We start from the raw sequence: 22,489 nt of genomic DNA, 5'->3' as shown, positions 1-22,489 counted from the left end.
TCGCAGGTTCGAATCCTGCCTCAGGCGTGGATGTGTGTGATGTCCTTAGGTTAGTTAGGTTTAAGTAGTTCTAAGTTCTAGAGGACTGATGACCTCAGAAGTTAAGTCCCATAGTGCTCAGAGCCATTTTTTAGTTGCTACTTCCATCATCCACTGCTGCTGCTGCTCGCAGTGTGGCTCCAGCTGCCAGAGAGTGCAGTTATATGTGTATGAGAGTTGCATTTGTGTGTGTGTGTGTGTGTGTGTGTGTGTGTGACAGTATTTTTGTTGTGCCTATCTGCGACTCAGCATCTCCAGTGTATGGTGAGTAGCAACTTTCCTTTTCATATTATTGTTACAGTCATCCTGGATTTTCCATTGTTTGACAGTTGAGATATGGACATTCAGCGAGTGCAGAAGTGCAGGCTGCAAGCGACCACCCGGTATGTGCTGACCAAGGTGTGGTTCACAGCCACAGTGGCGGTGGCTGAGTTGATGGTGTGCACCAGTGTTGTCACAAGGACATTGCCCCATGAAATTAGTACATGGTGGCATCTGTGTTGTTCAGGGCAACTAACAGCTTCCTAGAGAAGGAAGGTCACCCATGACTCCATTGTTCTCTGCACACATACAAGAGATCTGCCCGTTCTGCTCGGAGTATGTTAATTTGTGCAGAGACACGTGTAACATCCAGTGGCATCGAAGCCTGCCACAGGAATAGAGATGGGTGGCAGCTGTGACATGTCTGCATGATGATGGATGTCGATCTGCACCCAGGCCCTGCATCCAGAAGGCCTGCTGGATGGTGATGGTCACCGCTCCACATCAGTCTTGATTCACTTGGCGTTGTGGCTCACAGCATCCAAGTCATTCCAGACAAGACCAAGTGGATCTCATGTGTTCTGGTACAGTGAGGTGGCAATGACTTCATTTGTTCTGTTTTTCTCATCTGGCCAGCCCTGTGGGTTGCTTCAGAATTTCACACTTTTACCTGTCAGACACGCTTTCTGCCATGTCAGTCTACTGAGTAGCTACTCTTGTGTCTGACTTAAGCTTTCTTGTGACACTTTGCGCAGTCAGTATTGTGATGATAGCTCTCCGTCGCCTCGATGTCATTCTGCTATGTTGATGGCTTGGATGCCCAGCTCATTCAGGGTGTAGTAATAGCTTATGTGTTCACTGCTGCACCATCAGCGGTCCTTTCTTTCTGGAATTATGCCGGGCTATGTGCCCCTTCTGTTCTTTGTCTTTCGTTGCTAGGGAAGGTCTCTGAAATGTTTCTGGCTGCACCTAGTGTACCATTGTGTTATGCAACAGAATGTACATGTCATTTCCAATTAGGGACATCTGTGCATTCCTGCCCTTTATTAGGTGATGTATTTATAAAAAGCTTCTTTAAGTTGTGAAGTCTCAGCAAATCTCTTTCGGTAGAACATCGAGCTGTCTATAACTGTAGCACACATTTGTTGGTTAGTGTTAATTGTCATCGCATTCATAATTATTTGTGTGGCTATTTTTAACATTCATGTACCATTTTGTTCCATATAAGGAAGTATCACCTTTTTGTCTTCTTAACACCTTACTTTCTATTTCTGAATAATATTAATAATCTTTTTGTTGGTGTAGGGAATTCAGTGTGTACCAGACGAGGACTGCTGACAAGTAGATCGGAAACCTACCAAAAACGAAAAGTGAGCAGTTATTTGAAACTTCCTGGCAGATTAGAACTATATGCTGGACCGGGACTCAAACCCAGAACTTTTGGGTTTTGCAAACAAATGCTCTGCTGATGTTTAGAGTAGTCGATAAAGGAAAATTAGGGGAAAAATTCATGTAGTTGCAATGTTTTTTACATTGGCGGGAGGGAATGCCAGGAACAACATACTAAAAATCTCACTGGCGAGGTGTGAGGGAGAGGGTGGGGGATGTTGAAAGGTCCCTTTTTTTATGTTTTTCGTGAATAACTTGAAATTCCCAGTATAAAATTAAACTACATTACATTTCCTACAAAAAGTACTGTATTCATTTTTTTTCTCTATGACTAATAGTTTCTGCGTTGGAGGTATGAAAAAAATTGCAGCTTATTAAAAAAGATGATGTAATAGTGTATAATAATGTTTATTGTTAAATGAAATGAGTCAAGAACAAATATATGTACCATCAGTAATTGCAGTAAAACTGTATTAAGGAAGATATTGTGTTCTGGGTGAATGGCAGGATTTTTTTTTTTGGGAGGGGCCCGGGGGGGGGGGGGGGGGGGGGGGATGCAAGGAAGATGCATTAGGAAAGGAAGGTTCCTGAATTGTGGTCAGGCATTTTTCTCCTTCATAGGTCTGCAAACTGAAGAGCGAGCAGGTGATTCTCCTCTCTCTATATCGCAAAAAGTTATGAGGAACAATTACAAGGTATTTCACAAAATTATACTGCCCCTTTGCCTTTTAAATCTCTGGTGACTTGTAAGCTGGGAGCCTACCAAAAAAAGAAAAGTATGTAATGATTTGAAACTTCCTGGAAGATTAGAACTATTTGCTGGACTGGGACTCTAACCCAGCATCTGGGTGTCATTTTCCACAAAATGTGTTAACACTACTTGGAATACAGATATGAGTTACTAGTAATACTAACACAAGAAACAGCATATGTACAGAATTTACGTAAATCTATGCACATTGTTCTACACCCCTATAGGGGAGAGCAATTCTAGGTCATCTTGTACAGTGCTTAAAGCATTCTTCCAAGAAAGGTAACATCTCCCACTATGAGTGCTGCTTGCTGGAAAGTTTACAGCCAGCATTTCCTGTTCAATGTTCTTATCTGACTAGATGAAATAACTTCACTGAGCTCAAACAATCGAAAATCCAGGATGGAATGTAACAATGTTATGAAAAGGAAAGTTGCTACTCACTATATAGTGGAGATGCTAAAAGCCGCAGATAGGCACAACAAAAAGACAGTCACAAATAAAGCTTTTGGCCATTAAGGCCTTTCTCAACAATAGTTCACTCACTTAAAAAAACACACACGTGGGCGCGCACACACACACACACACACACACACACACACACACACACACACACACACTCACGCACACAACTCACTGACCTCATGTTTATATAGTTGAGTTATTTTCAGTTTATTAAGTGAATGCTTATTTGCAGTTGTTAAGTGAACAGTTATGTAGAAATCTTAACTGCAGGAGCTGTTGTGTACGCCACTGAAGAGCCTATCCCAGGTTTCATTGTCTCCGTTAGCAGTGGCTGGAATACTTTTCATAATGTGAGGGGTATCAAATGCATCTGCCCAACCTCAGCTCTTTGAAATTCTGATGAGACGCAGAGGCTCCCCCTGCAACAGCAATAGGTCATCAAGTTGTTAGGGAACGTAAGACATTTCAACAAAAGTCAGGCAATTCTTTACAGCACATACACTTATACATTATTAGTCCCATTCCATCATGCACATTCCCACCTACTTTGCATTATGTACTGGTGATGTGCCAGCAATTCCTTTATGCAAGAGATTTATATAGCCTATCACTAACACAATGGCGAGAGAAGTGCAGTAACTTTGTGGTACACATTAATTCACTACCAAGTGCCTACAAGATGGCTACACAGCCTTACAACACACTGTCAATATAGACAGCAAGAAGTTGCGACATTTATGATTCCAATCCCTTTTCCACCAACACTACATAGGTCACTGACAGTATAAACTTCCAAACTAAACACTTCTCGGGCGTTGGTTATGGGAACATATTTTACACAAAAGCTCAATTAACAATTGCAGATAAGTACTCACTTAATAATTCCACTATATAAATAGAGATCGATTAAGTTATCTTGTCCACTCATGTAAGAGAACTGGATGGGAATTGCTGAGGAGCTATAGTCTGTCTGTAAACTGAAAAGTTAGCAGTGCTGACAGTGTTGGAAGCCACCTTTCCTGGGAGAAGGCCATATAGAATGACTGAGAATAAGTTTTCACTCTAGCAGTGTTTAACAGTTTGCAGAGATTTAAGTAGAATCTGCCCATGTGTTGGTATTATTAGTAACTCATGTCTGTATTCCATATAGTGTTAATGCACTTCACAAAAAATAAACACCCCCAGGATGTGTCTGCACACTGTGTTGCCATTCATTAATAAGCTGAACTGAGGTAAAATTCAGTACAGCTTTGTGAAACACCCTGTAATTGTTTGTTGTGACATAATGGGTTAGGGACAGGGGACTCACCTGCTTGCTCTTCAGATTGCGGTCCTACAATGTAGGGAAGTGCTTGACCACAAACTGGCAACCTGCCTTCCCTCACATGGTAACCCCCCGCCCCTGCCCCCCCCCCCCCCCCCCCATCTTTTCAGCCTGTCCCATCACCAGAACACATTTACTCCCTTAATGTGGTTCTAATGCACTTAGATGTGGTGCACACATTTAATATTTGTTCTTGGTCCACTTCATTTAACAATAGTCTTATTCAAATACTATTTTTAGCAATCAGTGATATTTTCATCAACTGCAATATGGAAACTATTATCCATAGAAAAGTGTGGTAAGGATCCTCTTTATAGTGAAAAAATGATTAGGATTCTCTTTATAGGAAATTAATGTTGTTTAATTTTGTACCAGGAATCATTTTTGCTAGAATCTGCGGTTTCCGAGTTATTTAAAAAAAGCATAAAAACATGTCCTTTAATCCCTGCCTTCCCACCCACCCAGTGCTCACACCCCACCAAAAAGGACTTCCAGTAAGTTGTTCATGGCCCTCCCTCATACCACTGTACAAAAAGTTTTGAGTACCAAATTTTTTACCCAAATTGACCTTCTTTGGACTTCGTTGATTGGAATCTTTCCAGGGTAGAGGTACTGTGGAAGTGGAGATGTGAAGGTGGGCCAAGTGCTGTGCCTGAAGAGCTGATTTGGAAGAACATTTTCCCACAAAAGATAAAGGTTCCAAATTTGACTCCTTGTTCAGAAGAAAGTTTTAATCTGCCAAGAAGTTTCAGATGAAAAATTTTGTAACTGTTTTTTTTGAGATGATAATTAAAACCATATGAGTCCCTTCCAATGAGCCAGAAAATAACTGAATAAATAACTGAAGATTTAGAATTTTATAGCCCCATGATACAGCCACATCAATGGAATTAAAACTGAAATTTCATAATTTGAGAACCTATTGTTCCTTCTTCATGGTGCTATAGAAATAAAAACAGAAAAATTACGGTAATATGTTTATACTGAAGAGAGAGACCCAGAAAACACCAGTTATTAGTTATTAGATTTACTTCATTCCAATTGATCCGTAGTGAGGAGGTCCTCCAGGATGTGGAACACGTCAGACATGATTATATCCTAGATTAAAAATATATCAGTCTTCCTGTCATTGAAATCTGAGTCAATCATAAGCCTGGCTCTCCCATCAGAATGTCAAAGTTAGAATGTTCATCAAACTTCATGGACAGTCCATGGTAGATTAGTAAAAAAAGATAACAGTATGTTACAATTACAGGTTAGCTCTTGGATGTCACTCCATCCATCCAACATTTGTGTTGCAGGAGCCCAAAGATGTTAATGGAATGTTTAGAAATCCATCTTTATTCTCGCATTTAGCTCATTTGTTTCTAATATGTTCTAATATGTTTTACACACACACACACACACACACACACACACACACACACACACGGAGAGAGAGAGAGAGAGAGAGAGAGAGAGAGAGAGAGAGAGAGAGTCTAAAATCTATCTTTTGTTATCTTTTCATGTTTAGTAGTGGAGCTGCAGTAACTGTAGTAGTTCTCTAGTATGAGGGCTGCTTTTGAAGTTTTACAAAACAATGTTTCTGAAACTATTGCCGTTTAAAATTTGTACTCTTTTACAGGCATTTGAACCAATTCTCAAAAAATTTCTTCCACTATGATGTAGGTACTTTAAAAACATGATTTAGAAGTATTCAGCAATTCAGCAGCTTCTTGGGATGACAAAAATAAATGTCCGTGCGTTCTTGAATGGCATAAGGGAACAAAAAGAAGTTGGGACAATAAATCGGATAAATAAGGGCAATGAGACAGGATTCCAATGTTTTTGTCTCTCAAGTAACCAATTGTTTGATGTCCTTTATGACAGCTTACTTTGGCATGGTGAAGACCGTCACATTTTTGTTATTTTTCCTTGTTCCATTAATGACATGGGGCAAATAACTTTTGTATAAAATGCAGCATTCTATGTTCTTAGATCTTCTAAAGGAATGATCATTACAAATCCAATGTCATCAAAGGAACAAAGATCATTTTCTCTGTCATGAATCACAAATGAAACACTTTTGTAGGTTTTGCTTCATCTCTCAATATCCAAACAGTCAATTGCTATATAATTTCAGGATGTACAAAAGTTATCCACATTTTGTCTTCTGCTTTATGGATTGGAAGTACTCTTGTTGTATTTTATGAGCATTTCCTTACACAAATTTACATGAACCTGTTTTTTGAGCTTTGGTTGAATTGTGTGTTGTCCATGTGGAACGAATCTTGTTCACATCTATCAATGCAAAATGGAATGGCTGTAATGCAATCTTAGGTATTTCTGAGGATGTCTCTACCTCATGGTAAGTCATGTGCCAGTCCTCTTCAACCTCGTTACACCATCTACTGGCTGTTTGTAGAACTTAAAAGTGCTCCACATTTTAGTAGAGGTTATGGTGATGCTAAAGGTATCTTACCATCACAGTTGATACACAGCTTACAATTTTTCTCTTTTAACAGGGACAGTTCGGAAGCTTCTTTTGTGGATTAAGGATAACTTACTGAAAGAAAGACCAGAGCTTTTTCTACAAGGAGAAACTGTGTAAGTCACTTACTAGAAATTATGCAATGTATCTCTGTTTTATTTAATTTTACTTAACATTACTTTTCCAAATTAGGTAAGTAATATGTGGCTTTTCAATAAATTTTTGTTTTAAAGGTAGGTAGTTTATATCTTGCTTCACTAGCAAACAATAGCAACTTGTTTCAAGAGCAAAGAATAGCATTCTGCAGAATACCATTGCGATGGAGTAGAGTTGTGGGTATAGCAGATGGAAAATTTGCTGCAGATATGTGAAGCATAAAAATCCAGTTTAATGTTTTGAGATGTAAGATGAAGAAAGCATACAAAACTTGTGTTAACGTGCTAAGGATTTGTGGTCCTAATAAGCTTTTATTTTGTTTAAGAAGTGAAATTTCTTAGTGTCAGAGAAAATTACTGCAGAAAGTTACACAAGTCGTGTGAAGCTAAAACTGTTGTGTAAGAAGAGTGAGGCTTGTCAGAAGAGAGTAAATCTTCTGAATTTCCTGCAGACACAGTTCTACTTGGGTATGGATAATAGGTGCTTCGCAGTGTGGGAGTGAAATGGCACAGCAGGTGGAAACATATTGCAAAGTTGAAGTGTGCAGGACAGCAGGATTCTTGTGGGCAAACATCTGAGTTACACACAGGTTCACTATGAAGTTCTGGAAGTGTACAGTCCAAATACAGTGTTGTGTCCAATAGGAATGAAATGGTGCCAACACTTTGACCAAGGCTGCATAAATGTGGGTGATGCTGATGGGGAAGGAAGACTATCGACGTCGACTAAAGACAAGAATGTCTGAACAATTGAGGAATTGATTAACAGCAACCAGTTTTTCCAATGATGAGGACATATACATAGTGGTTCTCGAATGGCTCCATTGTGTGATTTTCTGTTGTCAATGAATGGAATGGTTAGTAGAATAGTCCAACTGTTGTTTGCGGAAACACTGGTGACTGTATTGAAAAGTAGTGTCATGTATCTGTGCTGCTTTGAAGTGTAGTGCTGCATCCCAGAAAGTTACTTGATGTGCGTAGTAATATGTAACTTACTTTTTAGTTTTTGAAGTTCCTTCGTTCTTCTGATTACTGAAACAAATGCTAAAAGTACAATCCTTTGCAATTTTCATGTATGTATTTGATTTTGTTCTAAAGACTGATCGAAATTAAAAGCCTACATATGGATGGTTTGTAGTCAGTGGCCAGTTGGGGGCAAACAGTTTACACATGGGCAGTCAACACTGTGCTCTAGGAGGAGATGATGACTAACAAGGAAATTTCAGACCATATGAACCACCAAATATTATGAGCTTCAGGTTAGTATCGGGAGGTTACTGAAAAGAGCCACTGCTATTGAACCTTAAAAAAAAAAAATTTAGGTCAAAGCTGATGATGCAGGATATGTTTTGGACCAGGTTGTAAAGTTGAAACATTTCAAAATAGTTGAATTTTGTTTATACATGTGAGGTGCACAACCTAAAAGTTTCTGAAACGTTAAAGAGTTAGTAAGCTTGATTCCATTGCAGATGTAAATGTGCAAGAGTGACTACAGTGATGGCTAACTGGCTGTAGGACTGTTCTCTTATCATACACCCAGCCCGATGAGTTCAAATCAAATGTTTTTTGCTCTTTGACAAGGTAATGCTGTCGTGGAATTTGTATAGTGTTACTTTGGATAAAAGAAATTTTAAGATGAGCACGGAAAAGGCATTGGCATACATACCTATGAAGTTTGACTTTTCTTGGTGCAGACTGTTCATTTTTGTGATTTTTTTTCCTGTTCTCCATAAATATATAAATGTATTATTTTTTCGGAGAATATGAAGATGAGAAAGAGATCAAACATGTTTTTCAATTTTTGCTTAAATCTCTCTCTCTCTCTCTCTCTCTCTCTCTCTCTCGGTTGTTTGTTGATGAAACTGATGCTGAAGCAAGTGCAGCAAAATCAATATAGTTTGGCACTCCAAACTCAATTTTGTCATTCTTTCACAGATGAAACTTTAATACATTTCTCTGCCTGGCCATTCCACAGATGCAAAGATGAAAAATGCACAAACATACATCAGACAAATTAAAATCCAACTAAAACATCTTCATAAAGTTGAGGCATTCAGACCTGATCAAAATTTTGTATTAAGTTTTGTTTTTAGGAAACGCCTCTAGTTGTTTACTGCAGGTCGTTACACTTGAGTGAGATAGAAGTAATCCAGTTTTCAAGGACGTACTAAGATGACTTACATAATTAATAATATTAATGAAGTAGGTTTGCAGTCAGTTATTTGTAATGCTGTATATAATAGGGAACAATATCACTTGATTTCTTAAAGTCTTTCCATACCACTGTTTGGTCAGTAAACAGTGTGCTAATGGAATATCTAGCCAGATGGATGATTTGATCAAGCATGTATTCTTATATGGTTCCCACTATGTTATTCAATACAAAAAAATTTCAGGAGACCAACACAAGATCTAGCATGCTTCAGGATGTAAACTTTTAATATAATTTTAGTAATTCTCACAGTGTTGTAAATAGACTATACTGAAGCGAGGTAGTCTGTTGTGACAATCGTTAAGACATTCAGGAAGATTCATAGTACACGAGCGCTTGATGTTGCCACCGGGGAATTTAAAAGGGTGCATCACAAGAGGTGTGTAAATGAACAATGAAATGAGTAAAGATAACGTCCCACTATATAGTAAAGAGACTGGGAGCTAGTGAATGGTTATTTTGGTACATTCTGTTGTTTGTTTTCCACAGAGGATATTCCATTATGGCTAGTTTTAAAATTTTGGGGGCATTTTGCAAAGGATTGTAGATAGACATTATTCTGTCTTAAATACACATATACACATAAACCACACTAACAAAATTAGAGAATTCTGGGTACTTGCAGAAATATACACTTAACATAAAATTATGTCACTTCCTTGTGAAGTAAAAATGTAAATGTGGACAAAAATATTAGGAAAGTAGAGACTCGTACTCTCCGTAAGGGTGACATGTTGATTTGCAGGCGGACACAGCAAAAAGACTATTACACATTAAGCTTTTGGCCAAAGCCTTCTTCAGAAAAGAAAGCGTGTACACACACACACACACACACACACACACACACACACACACACACACACACACACAAAAGCAAGCACATCTCACACACACGACTGCCATTTTTGGTAGTAAATCAGTCTTTAAATTGTCATTTTGAATGAAAGCAGCAATCTGGAGTGTGGCTGGGAAGGGACAGGGATAAGAGATTGTGGGGGGTGGGGGGTGACAGTTGCATTCTCGTCTGAGCTTCCGGATATGATGGTCATGTGTGCATGGGGTATGCTTGCTTTTGTGAATGTTTTCTTTTCTGAAGAAGTCTTTGGCCAGAAGCTAATTGTGTAAGTCTTGTCATTGTGCCTGTCTGCAACTCAATATGTCATATTTACCATGAGTTGCAGTCTATACTTTTCCTAGTATTGTTGGTATTCCAACTAGGAGTTTCCATTGTAAATGTTGACAGCAGGTTTTTGTCCATTGGTTCTGATTGAAAACTTGATACTTCTCATACACAAAACACATGCATGTTGTGCCAGTGGTAGAGCTCTAGATTATGGTATTTGATGGATGTATAAAGATAGTTTTGCTTGGTATGTAGTCAAGAGGAATGGGCTGGCAAATAATGTGATACAGTCTGTACTTCTACCACTGGTGCAGCATGCCAGCAATTGTGTGAAATATGTAAGTATGCACGTGGCCTGTGATTAAAACTAATAGTTCTGTCCAACATTTTCTACTGTGTGACTAGCAGCCAAGGCAGCTTTATCAAGGTAAATGGCCAAGTATAGACTGTCTACATTGGCCAAACTCAATATCTATGTTACCATTCATGATCTGGAACAGCAAGAGCAGGAAGAATTTTTTTTATAATTTCTGTGATTTTGGTCCCTTCCTTTTTCCCACTGAACTCTCATGATGGAAACTGCCTTGTCAGTACAAATTCACAGTCTTTTTTTTTATTTTAAATCACACTAATTACTGCTCCTTTTCACTTTCTTTAACCCAATCTCATCCTCATTATTTCTGCCACACTTACTCGCCCTTATTGTTTTTTCTTTGTGAGTTACTTCTCTTGTGCACATCCTGTTATGTTATGATTCATATGTACAGAAACAATAGGAACTGAAATGAGTATAGTGTATTATATTTGAGTGTACATTAATTTCCATTTGTTGTCAGAGTGAATGAAAACCTAGTATTTACATTACATTTGGTTTCTTACTTGATTTGGAAAGTTTCTTTGTCTAGCTATTTATTTTATTTTGTATTTATTGTTTCAGGAGGCCTGGTATACTTGTTCTTGTTAATGATGCTGACTGGGAACTCTTGGTAATATATTCTTTTGAATTTTTAGTGTTGCTAGTAACTGCAACAGTTGTTGCCTCTTACGTGTTTCTATTGTTGCTGCACTGAGCAAATATCCTACAGCATGTATGTGCAGTATAGATAGAATGTGGTGAAAATGTGACAGTTATTTACTTTAGATTACCTTTCAGCAATCGCATCTTGCTGCTTCAGGAATATCAACAGCTTGAATGAAAGAATCTTGAAAGTGTTTGCTACATCATTTTCTTTTCAGTTCACACACTATAGCTTCCATACTCAGCTTATCTGAAGTAATGTTTAAAACTTATTTGTGTGCTATGGTAAGATATGCATTGTTTAGTAAGCAAAAGAGTGTCACAAAGTGTTAATTGATACTAAAATTACCAAAACATTTGAAAAACAATTTAATTACCAAGTGCTAGACAGCTGCTAACTTCAAATTATAGTAGAGTGTTTGTGGATGGTCTGTCATGACAAATCATTTTGTTTTATCAAGTATAGCAAAACATACAGAATTTTTTTGACCCCTGACAAATTTTTCAGGGACTGTTCTTGTTTGAATAGAAGAAGAAGTAAACAGTGGGGAGGAGGGTATGAGTGTAAAATGAGTGAAGTGAGGTTCATGAGGATGGCTGGGAGAATGTGGTTGTGAGACAGGGGTGAGCAGAGGTAGAAGCCAGGAGAATCACAGGATCAGGGGATGTGTTATAAGCACTGTTACTACCTATGTAGCCCATAGAAGCTGTTATTGAAGGGGATGTTTGAGATTGTGTGGGTTGTGAAGCAGCCATTGGAGTGTAACATGTTGTGCTCAGCGTTGTGTTCCACAGCTTAGTGGTCAACTCTGCTCATGCTCACAGTTTGATTGTGGCCATTCATTTGAGTGAGCATACCCACATAATAGGCTGTGCAGAAGTTACTGCAGATTTTATACATATGAAATGACTGTTTTCACAGTTTCCCCTTCCATTGGCAGCATAGAGTATGCCTGTGATGAGACTGGAGCCAGGGTATGCTAAGTGGATGCATAAAAAAGGTCTAGCACATAGGTCATCCACTAAGATGTCATTCATGTGGCAAGAGGTTCGTAGACTGGGTGGGTGATGGATTACAAGTTTGGGAGGGTGCGAAGAATTATGGCTAGGATGTTTCTCATTTTTGGGCGCAATGATAAGTAATCAAAGCCTTGGCAAATGATGAGTTAAGTTGTGTCAGCTTTTGGGTAATAATGGATATTAGAGAGGATACTCCTTTGTGTCCGTTTCATGATGGTCATTGGAGAAGAAGTGGCATGTGTAGATAAAGCATGAGAAATATTTTTGTGTGCTAGGTTTGAAGGATAGTGTTTCTCTGTTAAAAGTTTACAGTCACGATAAAAAAGTCATTTAGTTTTGTTATTTTGTGTTGAGGAAGGGTGCTGCATAGACTTTGACAAATTACTGTCCAGCTGTTGTGAGCATTTGTGGTACTGTGCCACGCTGTCTAACTCCAAGTGCCTACAAAAGTTTAGTAATATTTAAGTAAGGTGCTGGAATGTGGTAAATAAAAATCACAATCAGTGGTTTGTTTAATAAAATATTAACCTTGGTGAGTGTTTGGCTTTCACAAGCTGTAAGCTTCTCCACGTTGAGGTGTTATGGCATTCACTAGTTGAAAGCTTCTCTGCATTGGTGTGTCCTAGCATTCACTAGTTGAGCTGTGCTCCAAGTTAATGCAAGCTATAAAAGCTCTAGAATATGAAATTGACAATTAACTGTGTTAAAGTACAAGTTAACGGTATTCAAAGCAGTAGCATGAGACAGCACTCAACCTGTGCAACAGCTGATTACTAGTCACAGTCAGCCACTAAGTTCTGATGCTTGGAAAATATAGAATTACCTTAGCAGTGCAGCACATCACCAAAGAGAATTAGTTTGTGGAACAAAGTGACACAGTTATGTTGCCTATAACTGAATGCAAGTGACTGATTCTTGTTGCTTTCACTGCCAGCTTGTACAGAGAATCTTCTTAATATTGCCCATTGTTCAAATTGTATTAGAAATATGGTTACGTATTATCAATTGAGAGGATTTGAGAATACAGTGATAGTAACACATCTGATTGAAATGCATATAAACATCAGTTTTAGTAATGTTGATCTAATTTAAACAATAAAAACCTGTCTTTAAATTATCAACAATATTATGAAAAGGATACATTGCTACTCATTGTAAAGATGACACAAATTGCGTAGAGGCACAAAGTATAATTGTCCTTAAAAATTGTGGGTTCTTGAGCAATTTCACACTAATTGACTTTTCTATGGAAAAGTCGAAGTTCTTGATGTAACATACAATCAGCCAGGCAACACATGGATTGTTTGGTGCAAAGCAGTGAAATTAGTAATTATGCATGTCAGAAATATTCAGCAGCTGCAATTTAAGCTGTGCCCTATGCTCTGAGGATCCTGCTTAAGTGCACCCCAGAAAAACAACAAAAATATTTGACAACCAATATATTGATGGTAGGCAATGAAAACCTCGTAATTCCATTTGTTAAATTTTGCGGGTGAAGCGAAAACAGTTCCATAAAAAAACAATATAAACTGGTACAGGAAGTTGCCACATGTGTAACTGTATAGTGGAAGCTTCGTTTTTGACAGATAAGGGGAATACGTACACTTTCAAATCTCTCTCTGATTATGGAGTCACTGGTTACTGGAATTTCGAATTTTCACAGACAGATGGAGTTATGAGGTTTTCATTGCCTACAGTCGATATGTGAAAGCTTTGCCTTTCTTGTAGCTATGCTTTGTGTAAATTAATTTGAACCGTTAACTTTTCCTATTTGTGTGTTCACTCTACTTGACAGTGATATTGTTGTTTGCTGTCTACGTAATGCGTCCTGTTCTCTGAATATTCGCTGTCATTGGCTGGCGAGATCATATGACATGAGCTATGATTGGCAGACACACATTCATCGCCCAGCGCAATCTTGATTTCATGGCTTTGAAATCTGCTGTGCTGTATTTGGTGGAATTTGTATTTATAGTTTTTGGATATGAAAATACACAGTGTACATGTTGCCACACATCTAAGATGTTGCTGGGAAAAGGATACAGTGCTACTTACTGTAAAGATGATGCATTGAGTTGCAGACAGGCACAGTGAAAAGGCTGTTATACATTTAACTTTCGGCGAGTGCCTTCTTCAGAAACGGAAAGATGGACACAGTTACACAAGCAAGGATACCTCATGCACATGACTGCCATATCCAGCAGCAACTCGGACTGAAATGCTGCTGTCACATTGAGCGACAATCTGGAGTGGGGCAGGGAAGGAAGAGGGATACCATGGTACAGGGCACGGGGGGAGGGAGAAGGGCGCTGTCTGGCGGAGCGTGCAGAGACGAGGTGGAGGCATGACATGACTGCCAGGTGCAGCATCAGGGACTGTGGGGCTGGGAGGTGACAGAGCAGTGAAAGGGGGGGGGGGGGGGCATGAGGGGGAGGGGAACAGGGAGCATAAAAGGAGAGGAGCAGGGAAGGTGAAATATGAACATGTGCATTAGCAAAGGGTGTCACACCAGGAAGGTTAGGGAATCTGAATAAGGAGGAGATAATACAGTAGAGGGGGCAGAAACTGTTGAGTGGAGGGTGTGGGACAGTAAATTACCATAGGTTGAGGCTAGGATAGTTTTGAGAGTGGAGAATGTATTGTAATGTGGTAACCTACTGTTCCCACAACCTCCACCCAACGGTTTCTGCTCCATCTGTTCTATAACCTCCTCCGTATTCACATTTCTTCATCCTCATTGTGTGCCACCCTCTGCTAATGCAGCTGCCCACATGTCCCCTGCTCTGATCCCCTTGTTTTCCATTCCTCCCCCCCCTCCCCCCCACCTCTGGCATCCCCCCCCCCCCCCCTTCCACCTCCCTGCCTCCACAGCCTCCTGATGCTGCACCTGGCAATCTTGCTGTGCCTCCATCTAGTCCCCTCCACAGACAGCACTTTACTCTCTCCCCACACGTACCCTGCTATCCTTGCACCTTCCCTGCCCTACTCCAGACTGTCGCTCAACGTGACAGTTGCAATCCAGTTAGAGTTGCCAGAGATGGCTCTCATGTGTGGGTGAAGTGTGCATTCAAGTGTAAATGTGTGTGCCCATGTTTCCTTTTCTGAAGAAGGCTTTGGCCAAAAGCTAAATGTGTAACAGCTCTTTCAGTTGCAATGTTATGAAATGGATAGTTCCTACTCACCATGTAGCGGAAGTGCTGAATCGCAGATGCTGAGTCGCTATATGGTGAGTAGCAACTATCCTTTTGATAATATTGTTACATTCCAGCCTTTTCAGTTGCCTGTTTGCAACTCAAAGTGTTATCTTCACAGTGAGTAGCAATCTATATTTTTCTCACTATTATTGATACAGGTGTTTTAAGTTGTTATAATCAGCTGAGATGTACTGCCCACATTAGCTTGACATACACAAGAACAGTGAAGTGTACTATTTTGCTGTGACAGTTTCCTAGTAATAAAAAAGTGTCTGGAACTATTTATTAATTTTTTAATTTTATTTATTTACTTTCTAGGGGGAGCTTGACTATGAGCTGCAGCAAGGTGATAATGTGATGTTCATATCGACTCTTCATGGAGGCTGAAGAGTCCTGAGCACTGTGCAGCAGTGGAATTTTGGCTTTAACCCTGCTGTTGATGCAGCATTAATATACTAATTTATGTACAATACTTTTCTAAAAATATATGTATATAGATGTATAAACATTCGCTTTCCTGCCATTTAAAACTTTCTAGTTGTTACAGTATGTAGAGTTAGTTGTCACAAAAAGTTCAGTCATTTCTGAATCAGGACGACAACTTTGAATCATCACACAATTCAGGTATTAAGCAAAGCAATGACTGATAGTGTCTCAGTTAGTTTTCTCTTCTGTCAAAAAGTTCACAACATAATGTCACAAAAACACGTTTGCATTGAAAATGTAGGACATTGAATGAGCTACAAAGTGTCACTTCAAATCTTTAGCCCTGAAACAGTGACACATAAAATGTTTGCCATTGGAAAGTACTAGTTAGACCTAGAGTGACGACTTCACAACAAGATTGATGTCTGGAACATCGTGGCCAATTAAATCTCAGTTTTGAAATGGGATTCGAACCCTGGAAACTTCACTTTTTGCTGGCAAGTGTTCTGTTGGCTTAGCTATCGAAGCACTACTCAGCAGAAGAGATACTGGTGGAATTTAAGCTGTGAGGTTGGTTTGGGAGTCATGCTTACATAGCTCAGTTGGTAGAGCATTTCACTCGTGGAAGGCAAATGTCTGAGTTTGAGTCCTGGTCTGACACTGTTTTAATCTGCCTGGAAATTTCAAATCAGCTCACACCCTGTGCTGTAGAGGGAAAATTAATTCAGGGTTGATATCTGACTATAACTACTTGACAAAATCTGTTTGTAAGGCAAAGATAATACATAATATGATGAGACCAGACCAGTTTGTTGATGATGGGGCTCTGATAAAGAGGTGTAAAGGAGATTGTGCAATTTTCGGAGCTTTACATTTTGATTGGTGAACTAGAGACCTCATGTGTTGACAAATGATGGTGCAATCTCTCTGTCTTATTTCTCTGCATTGTACAAACTGTATTAAGTGTATGTTCCTTCAGAAGTCTGGAGGCAAGGTTGCAACTTGCGAACCAGTTATTTGCATAACATTGCTACCGGAACGCAAAATAGATTGTCTAATTTGTTCCACTAAGTCTCTTGCTTTATTGCTACAGCCATCTGGCTGTAGACCTATATAGACTCCTAAATTCACAGCCTGGCATCAACTAAGGCAGAGATTTTCAAATCATACTTTCTGCTTGTGTCTGTGTATGTGCGGATGGATATGTGTGTGTGTGCGAGTGTATACCCGTCCTTTTTTCCCCCTAAGGTAAGTCTTTCTGCTCCCGGGATTGGAATGACTCCTTACCCTCTCCCTTAAAACCCACATCCTTTCGTCTTTCCCTCTCCTTCCCTCTTTCCTGACGAAGCAACCATTGGTTGCGAAAGCTAGAATTTTGTGTGTATGTTTGTGTTTGTTTGTGTGTCTATCGACCTGCCAGCGCTTTTGTTTGGTAAGTCTCATCATCTTTGTTTTTATATATAATTTTTCCCACGTGGAATGTTTCCCTCTATTATATTCATGTTAATATACAAAAATGATATCAATATAATAGAAGGAAACATTCCACGTGGGAAAAATGATATCTAAAAACAAAGATGAGGTGACTTACCGAACGAAAGCGCTGGCAGGTCGATAGACACACAAACAAACACAAACATACACACAAAATTCAAGCTTTCGCAGCAAACTGTTGCCTCATCAGGAAAGAGGGAAGGAGAGGGGAAGACGAAAGGAAGTGGGTTTTAAGGGAGAGGGTAAGGAGTCATTCCAATCCTGGGAGCGGAAAGACTTACCTTAGGGGGAAAAAAGGACAGGTATACACTCGCACACACGCACATATCCATCCACACATACAGACACAAGCAGACATATTTAAAGACAAAGAGTTTGGGCAGAGATGTCAGTCGAGGCAGAAGTGTAGAGGCAAAGAAGTTGTTGAAACACAGGTGAGGTATGAGTGGCGGCAACTTGAAATTAGCGGAGATTGAGGCCTGGCGGATGACGAGAAGAGAGGATATACTGAAGAGCAAGTTCCCATCTCCGGAGTTCGGATAGGTTGGTGTTGGTGGGAAGTATCCAGATAACCCGGACGGTGTAACACTGTGCCAAGATGTGCTGGCTGTGCACCAAAGCATGTTTAGCCACAGGGTGATCCTCATTACCAACAAACACTGTCTGCCTGTGTCCATTCATGCGAATGGACAGTTTGTTGCTGGTCATTCCCACATAGAATGCATTACAGTGTAGGCAGGTCAGTTGGTAAATCACGTGGGTGCTTTCACACGTGGCTCTGCCTTTGATCGTGTACACCTTCCGGGTTACAGGACTGGAGTAGGTGGTGGTGGGAGGGTGCACGGGACAGGTTTTGCATCGGGGGCGGTTACAAGGATAGGAGCCAGAGGGTAGGGAAGGTAGTTTGGGGATTTCATAGGGATGCTCTAACAGGTTACGAAGGTTAGGTGGACGGCGGAAAGACACTCTTGGCGGAGTGGGGAGGATTTCATGAAGGATGGATCTCATTTCAGGGCAGGATTTGAGGAAGTCGTATCCCTGCTGGAGAGCCACATTCAGAGTCTGGTCCAGTCCCGGAAAGTATCCTGTCACAAGTGGGGCACTTTTGTGGTTCTTCTGTGGGGGATTCTGGATTTGAGGGGACGAGGAAGTGGCTCTGGTTATTTGCTTCTGTACCAGGTCGGGAGGGTAGTTGCGGGACGCGAAAGCTGTTTTCAGGTTGTTGGTGTAATGATTCAGGGATTCCGGACTGGAGCAGATTCGTTTGCCACGAAGACCTACGCTGTAGGGAAGGGACCGTTTGATGTGGAATGGGTGGCAGCTGTCATAATGGAGGTACTGTTGCTTGTTGGTGGGTTTGATGTGGACGGACGTGTGAAGTTGGCCATTGGACAGGTGGAGGTCAACGTCAAGGAAAGTGGCATGGGATTTGGAGTAGGACCAGGTGAATCTGATGGAACCAAAGGAGTTGAAGTTGGAGAGGAAATTCTGGCGTTCTTCTTCACTGTGAGTCCAGATCATGAAGATGTCATCAATAAATCTGTACCAAACTTTGGGTTGGCAGACTTGGGTAACTAAGAAGGCTTCCTCTAAGCGACCCATGAATAGGTTGGCGTACGAGGGGGCCATCCTGGTACCCATGGCTGTTCCTTTTAATTGTTGGTATGTGTGGCCTTCAAAAGTGATGAAGTTGTGGGTCAGGATGAAGCTGGCTAAGGTAATGAGGAAAGAGGTTTTAGGTAGGGTGGCAGGTGATCGGCGTGATAGAAAATGCTCCATCGCAGCGAGGCCCTGGACGTGCAGAATATTTGTGTATAAGGACGTGGCATCAATGGTTACAAGGATGGTTTCCGGGGGTAACAGATTGGGTAAGGATTCCAGGCGTTCAAGGAAGTGGTTGGTGTCTTTGATGAAGGATGGGAGACTGCATGTAATGGGTTGAAGGTGTTGATCTACGTAGGCAGAGATACGTTCTGTGGGGGCTTGGTAACCAGCTACAATGGGGCGGCCGGGATGATTGGGTTTGTGGATTTTAGGAAGAAGTTAGAAGGTAGGGGTGCGGGGTGTCGGTGGGGTCAGGAGGTTGATGGAGTCAGGTGAAAGGTTTTGCAGGGGGCCTAAGGTTCTGAGAGTTCCTTGAAGCTCTGCCTGGACATCGGGAATGGGGTTACCTTGGCAAACTTTGTATGTGGTGTTGTCTGAAAGCTGATGCAGTCCCTCAGCCACATACTCCCGACGATCAAGTACCACGGTCGTGGAACCCTTGTCCGCCAGAAGAATGACGATGGATCGGTCAGCCTTCAGATCACGGATAGCCTGGGCTTCAGCAGTGGTGATGTTGGGTGTAGGATTAAGGTTTTTTTAAGAAGGATTGAGATGCAAGGCTGGAAGTCAGAAATTCCTGGAAGGTTTGGAGAGTGGAACTGTTCCAGGCAGGGTTCAATTTGGATGGTGTCATCCAAATTGAACCCTGCCTGGAACAGTTCCGTCCTCCGTCACAGCGGGACCCACCTCCTCTTCCTCAAAATCACCCTCTCCCTTCCCTAAAGCCTAGGTCTTCGTGGCAAACGAATCTGCTCCAGTCCGGAATCCCTGAATCATTACACCAACAACCTGAAAACAGCTTTCGCGTCCCGCAACTACCCTCCTGACCTGGTACAGAAGCAAATAACCAGAGCCACTTCCTCGTCCCCTCAAACCCAGAATCCCCCACAGAAGAACCACAAAAGTGCCCCACTTGTGATAGGATACTTTCCGGGACTGGACCAGACTCTGAATGTGGCTCTCCAGCAGGGATACGACTTCCTCAAATCCTGCCCTGAAATGAGATCCATCCTTCATGAAATCCTCCCCACTCCGCCAAGAGTGTCTTTCCGCCGTCCACCTAACCTTCGTAACCTGTTAGTTCATCCCTATGAAATCCCCAAACCACCTTCCCTACCCGCTGGCTCCTATCCTTGTAACCGCCCCCGATGCAAAACCTGTCCCATGCACTCTCCCACCACCACCTACTCCAGTCCTGTAACCCGGAAGGTGTACACGATCAAAGGCAGAGCCACGTGTGAAAGCACCCACGTGATTTACCAACTGACCTGCCTACACTGTGATGCATTCTATGTGGGAATGACCAGCAACAAACTGTCCATTCGCATGAATGGACACAGGCAGACAGTGTTTGTTGGTAATGAGGATCACCCTGTGGCTAAACATGCCTTGGTGCACAGCCAGCACATCTTGGCACAGTGTTACACCATCCGGGTTATCTGGATACTTCCCACCAACACCAACCTATCCGAACTCCGGAGATGGGAACTTGCCCTTCAGTATATCCTCTCTTCTCGTCATCCGCCAGGCCTCAATCTCCGCTAATTTCAAGTTGCCGCCACTCATACCTCACCTGTGTTTCAACAACTTCTATGCCTCTACACTTCTGCCTCGACTGACATCTCTGCCCAAACTCTTTGTCTTTAAATATGTCTGCTTGTGTCTGTATGTGTGGATGGATATGTGCGTGTGTGCGAGTGTATACCTGTCCTTTTTTCCCCCTAAGGTAAGTCTTTCCGCTCCCGGGACTGGAATGACTCCTTACCCTCTCCCTTAAAACCCACTTCCTTTCGTCTTCCCCTCTCCTTCCCTCTTTCCTGATGAGGCAACAGTTTGTTGCGAAAACTTGAATTTTGTGTGTATGTTTGTGTTTGGCTGTGTGTCTATCGACCTGCCAGCGCTTTCGTTCGGTAAGTCACCTCATCTTTGTTTTTAATATGCAAAAAGATACGTGTGGAGGAGCTACTGGAACCGCTTGTGTTCCTTTTTAGTGATATGATTCATCCAGACTTTCTCTTTGCAGACAGCGTCCATCCACACAGAACTGCTCTGTCCGATTAACTTTTTTTAAAATTTGAAGATCCTTGTAGGATAAACTGGTTTGTGGATCTTACTCTTATGTTAGGTGAATCTTAATGTCAGCAATAAAATATCAGAAGTTAGTCAGGGATATTTTATTAGTGTTTTGGTACCTGGAACCTATGGACTGTGGTTGCTCATTAGAGACTAATTATGATGTAGGAGCATCTCTCCCATAGGACTCAGTGAATCCATACTCAGATGCATTTGTCCAGATCTTTATCAGTAGAATTTTTCTTACTGTGGTATGATACTATTAACGTATAACAGAAGCTGCAGGTAAAACAAACCATGGACAGAATTGAGCAGTATTGAATGCAAACAGCCGGCCGAAGCAGCCGTGCGGTTAAAGGCGCTGCAGTCTGGAACCGCAAGACCGCTACGGTCGCAGGTTCGAATCCTGTCTCGGGCATGGATGTTTGTGATGTCCTTAGGTTAGTTAGGTTTAACTAGTTCTAAGTTCTAGGGGACTAATGACCTCAGCAGTTGAGTCCCATAGTGCTCAGAGCCATTTTTTTGAATGCAAACTTGAGGGTGAAGAGTAAATTTGTCATCAGTGTTGGCAGGGGGTGAGTGAAGGAAACACAGTTGTTTCCAAACAAAACATGCAGCGCATGCCACCAAGATGTGGACTGTCATACAGATGTTTTCAGTGCAATACGTATACGAAGGTGGACGGGGGTAAGAAATAAAATAAAATGCAAGTACTCTGTACTGAACCACTGGAGATCGCTGGTCCTTATTTCAAAACACTTGGAAAATATCCCTGAACAACTTCCGGAATGTTGTTGGTGGAGTTTAGGTATATGTCTGGACATGTAGGAAACAAATAAGAGCCTGTTGCTGCCAGCGAAGGGTGTCTTCCAAATCTCTGCTTATGTCTTTCAAGAATGGAACTAATTGCTGATAAAGCTGTTGCACTGCCATACAGACCATTGCAGTTAGTGTAACGAAATCTTGTCTTCATTGTTTTGTTTTGAAAAAGTGTGTGTGTGTGTGGGGGGGGATAGGTGGGGTGAGCACGGGCAAGTTTTATTTATGTATTGTGGACATTTTGTTTTTATGATTTACTTTTGCATACTTCTGTAAGCCTGTCAGCGTCCTATCCAGGAAACATTCTCTCATTAACTGAACATGCTTAACCCAGCACTGGTGTGACATGAAATTCTTACATCAGTGGTCTGTGCGGAGTAGTAGACCCCACGTACTCTCTTGTGTATTTTAAATATTTTAGCATTTGAATTA

The 22,489-nt window shown here is 41.1% G+C and overlaps 1 protein-coding gene across 1 annotated transcript in view; it reads left to right on the top strand.

Moving 5' to 3' along the window:
• Window positions 1-16,918, top strand: part of LOC126481241 (ubiquitin-related modifier 1) — a 59,632-nt gene extending 42,714 nt beyond the window's left edge. Inside the window, exons 3-5 of the mRNA XM_050104854.1 lie at window positions 6,734-6,815; window positions 11,127-11,175; window positions 15,740-16,918. Coding sequence (XP_049960811.1) covers window positions 6,734-6,815; window positions 11,127-11,175; window positions 15,740-15,808 — 200 coding nt within the window. The 3' untranslated portion in view covers window positions 15,809-16,918. The remainder of the gene's footprint in view (window positions 1-6,733; window positions 6,816-11,126; window positions 11,176-15,739) is intronic.
• The last annotated feature ends 5,571 nt before the right edge of the window (window positions 16,919-22,489 follow it).

The sequence above is a fragment of the Schistocerca serialis genome, chromosome 5 (genome assembly GCF_023864345.2).
Source record: "Schistocerca serialis cubense isolate TAMUIC-IGC-003099 chromosome 5, iqSchSeri2.2, whole genome shotgun sequence".
Taxonomy (NCBI): domain Eukaryota; kingdom Metazoa; phylum Arthropoda; class Insecta; order Orthoptera; family Acrididae; genus Schistocerca; species Schistocerca serialis.
Note: the sequence above shows the minus strand (reverse complement) of the source record. Positions and strands in the feature narration are given on the sequence as shown.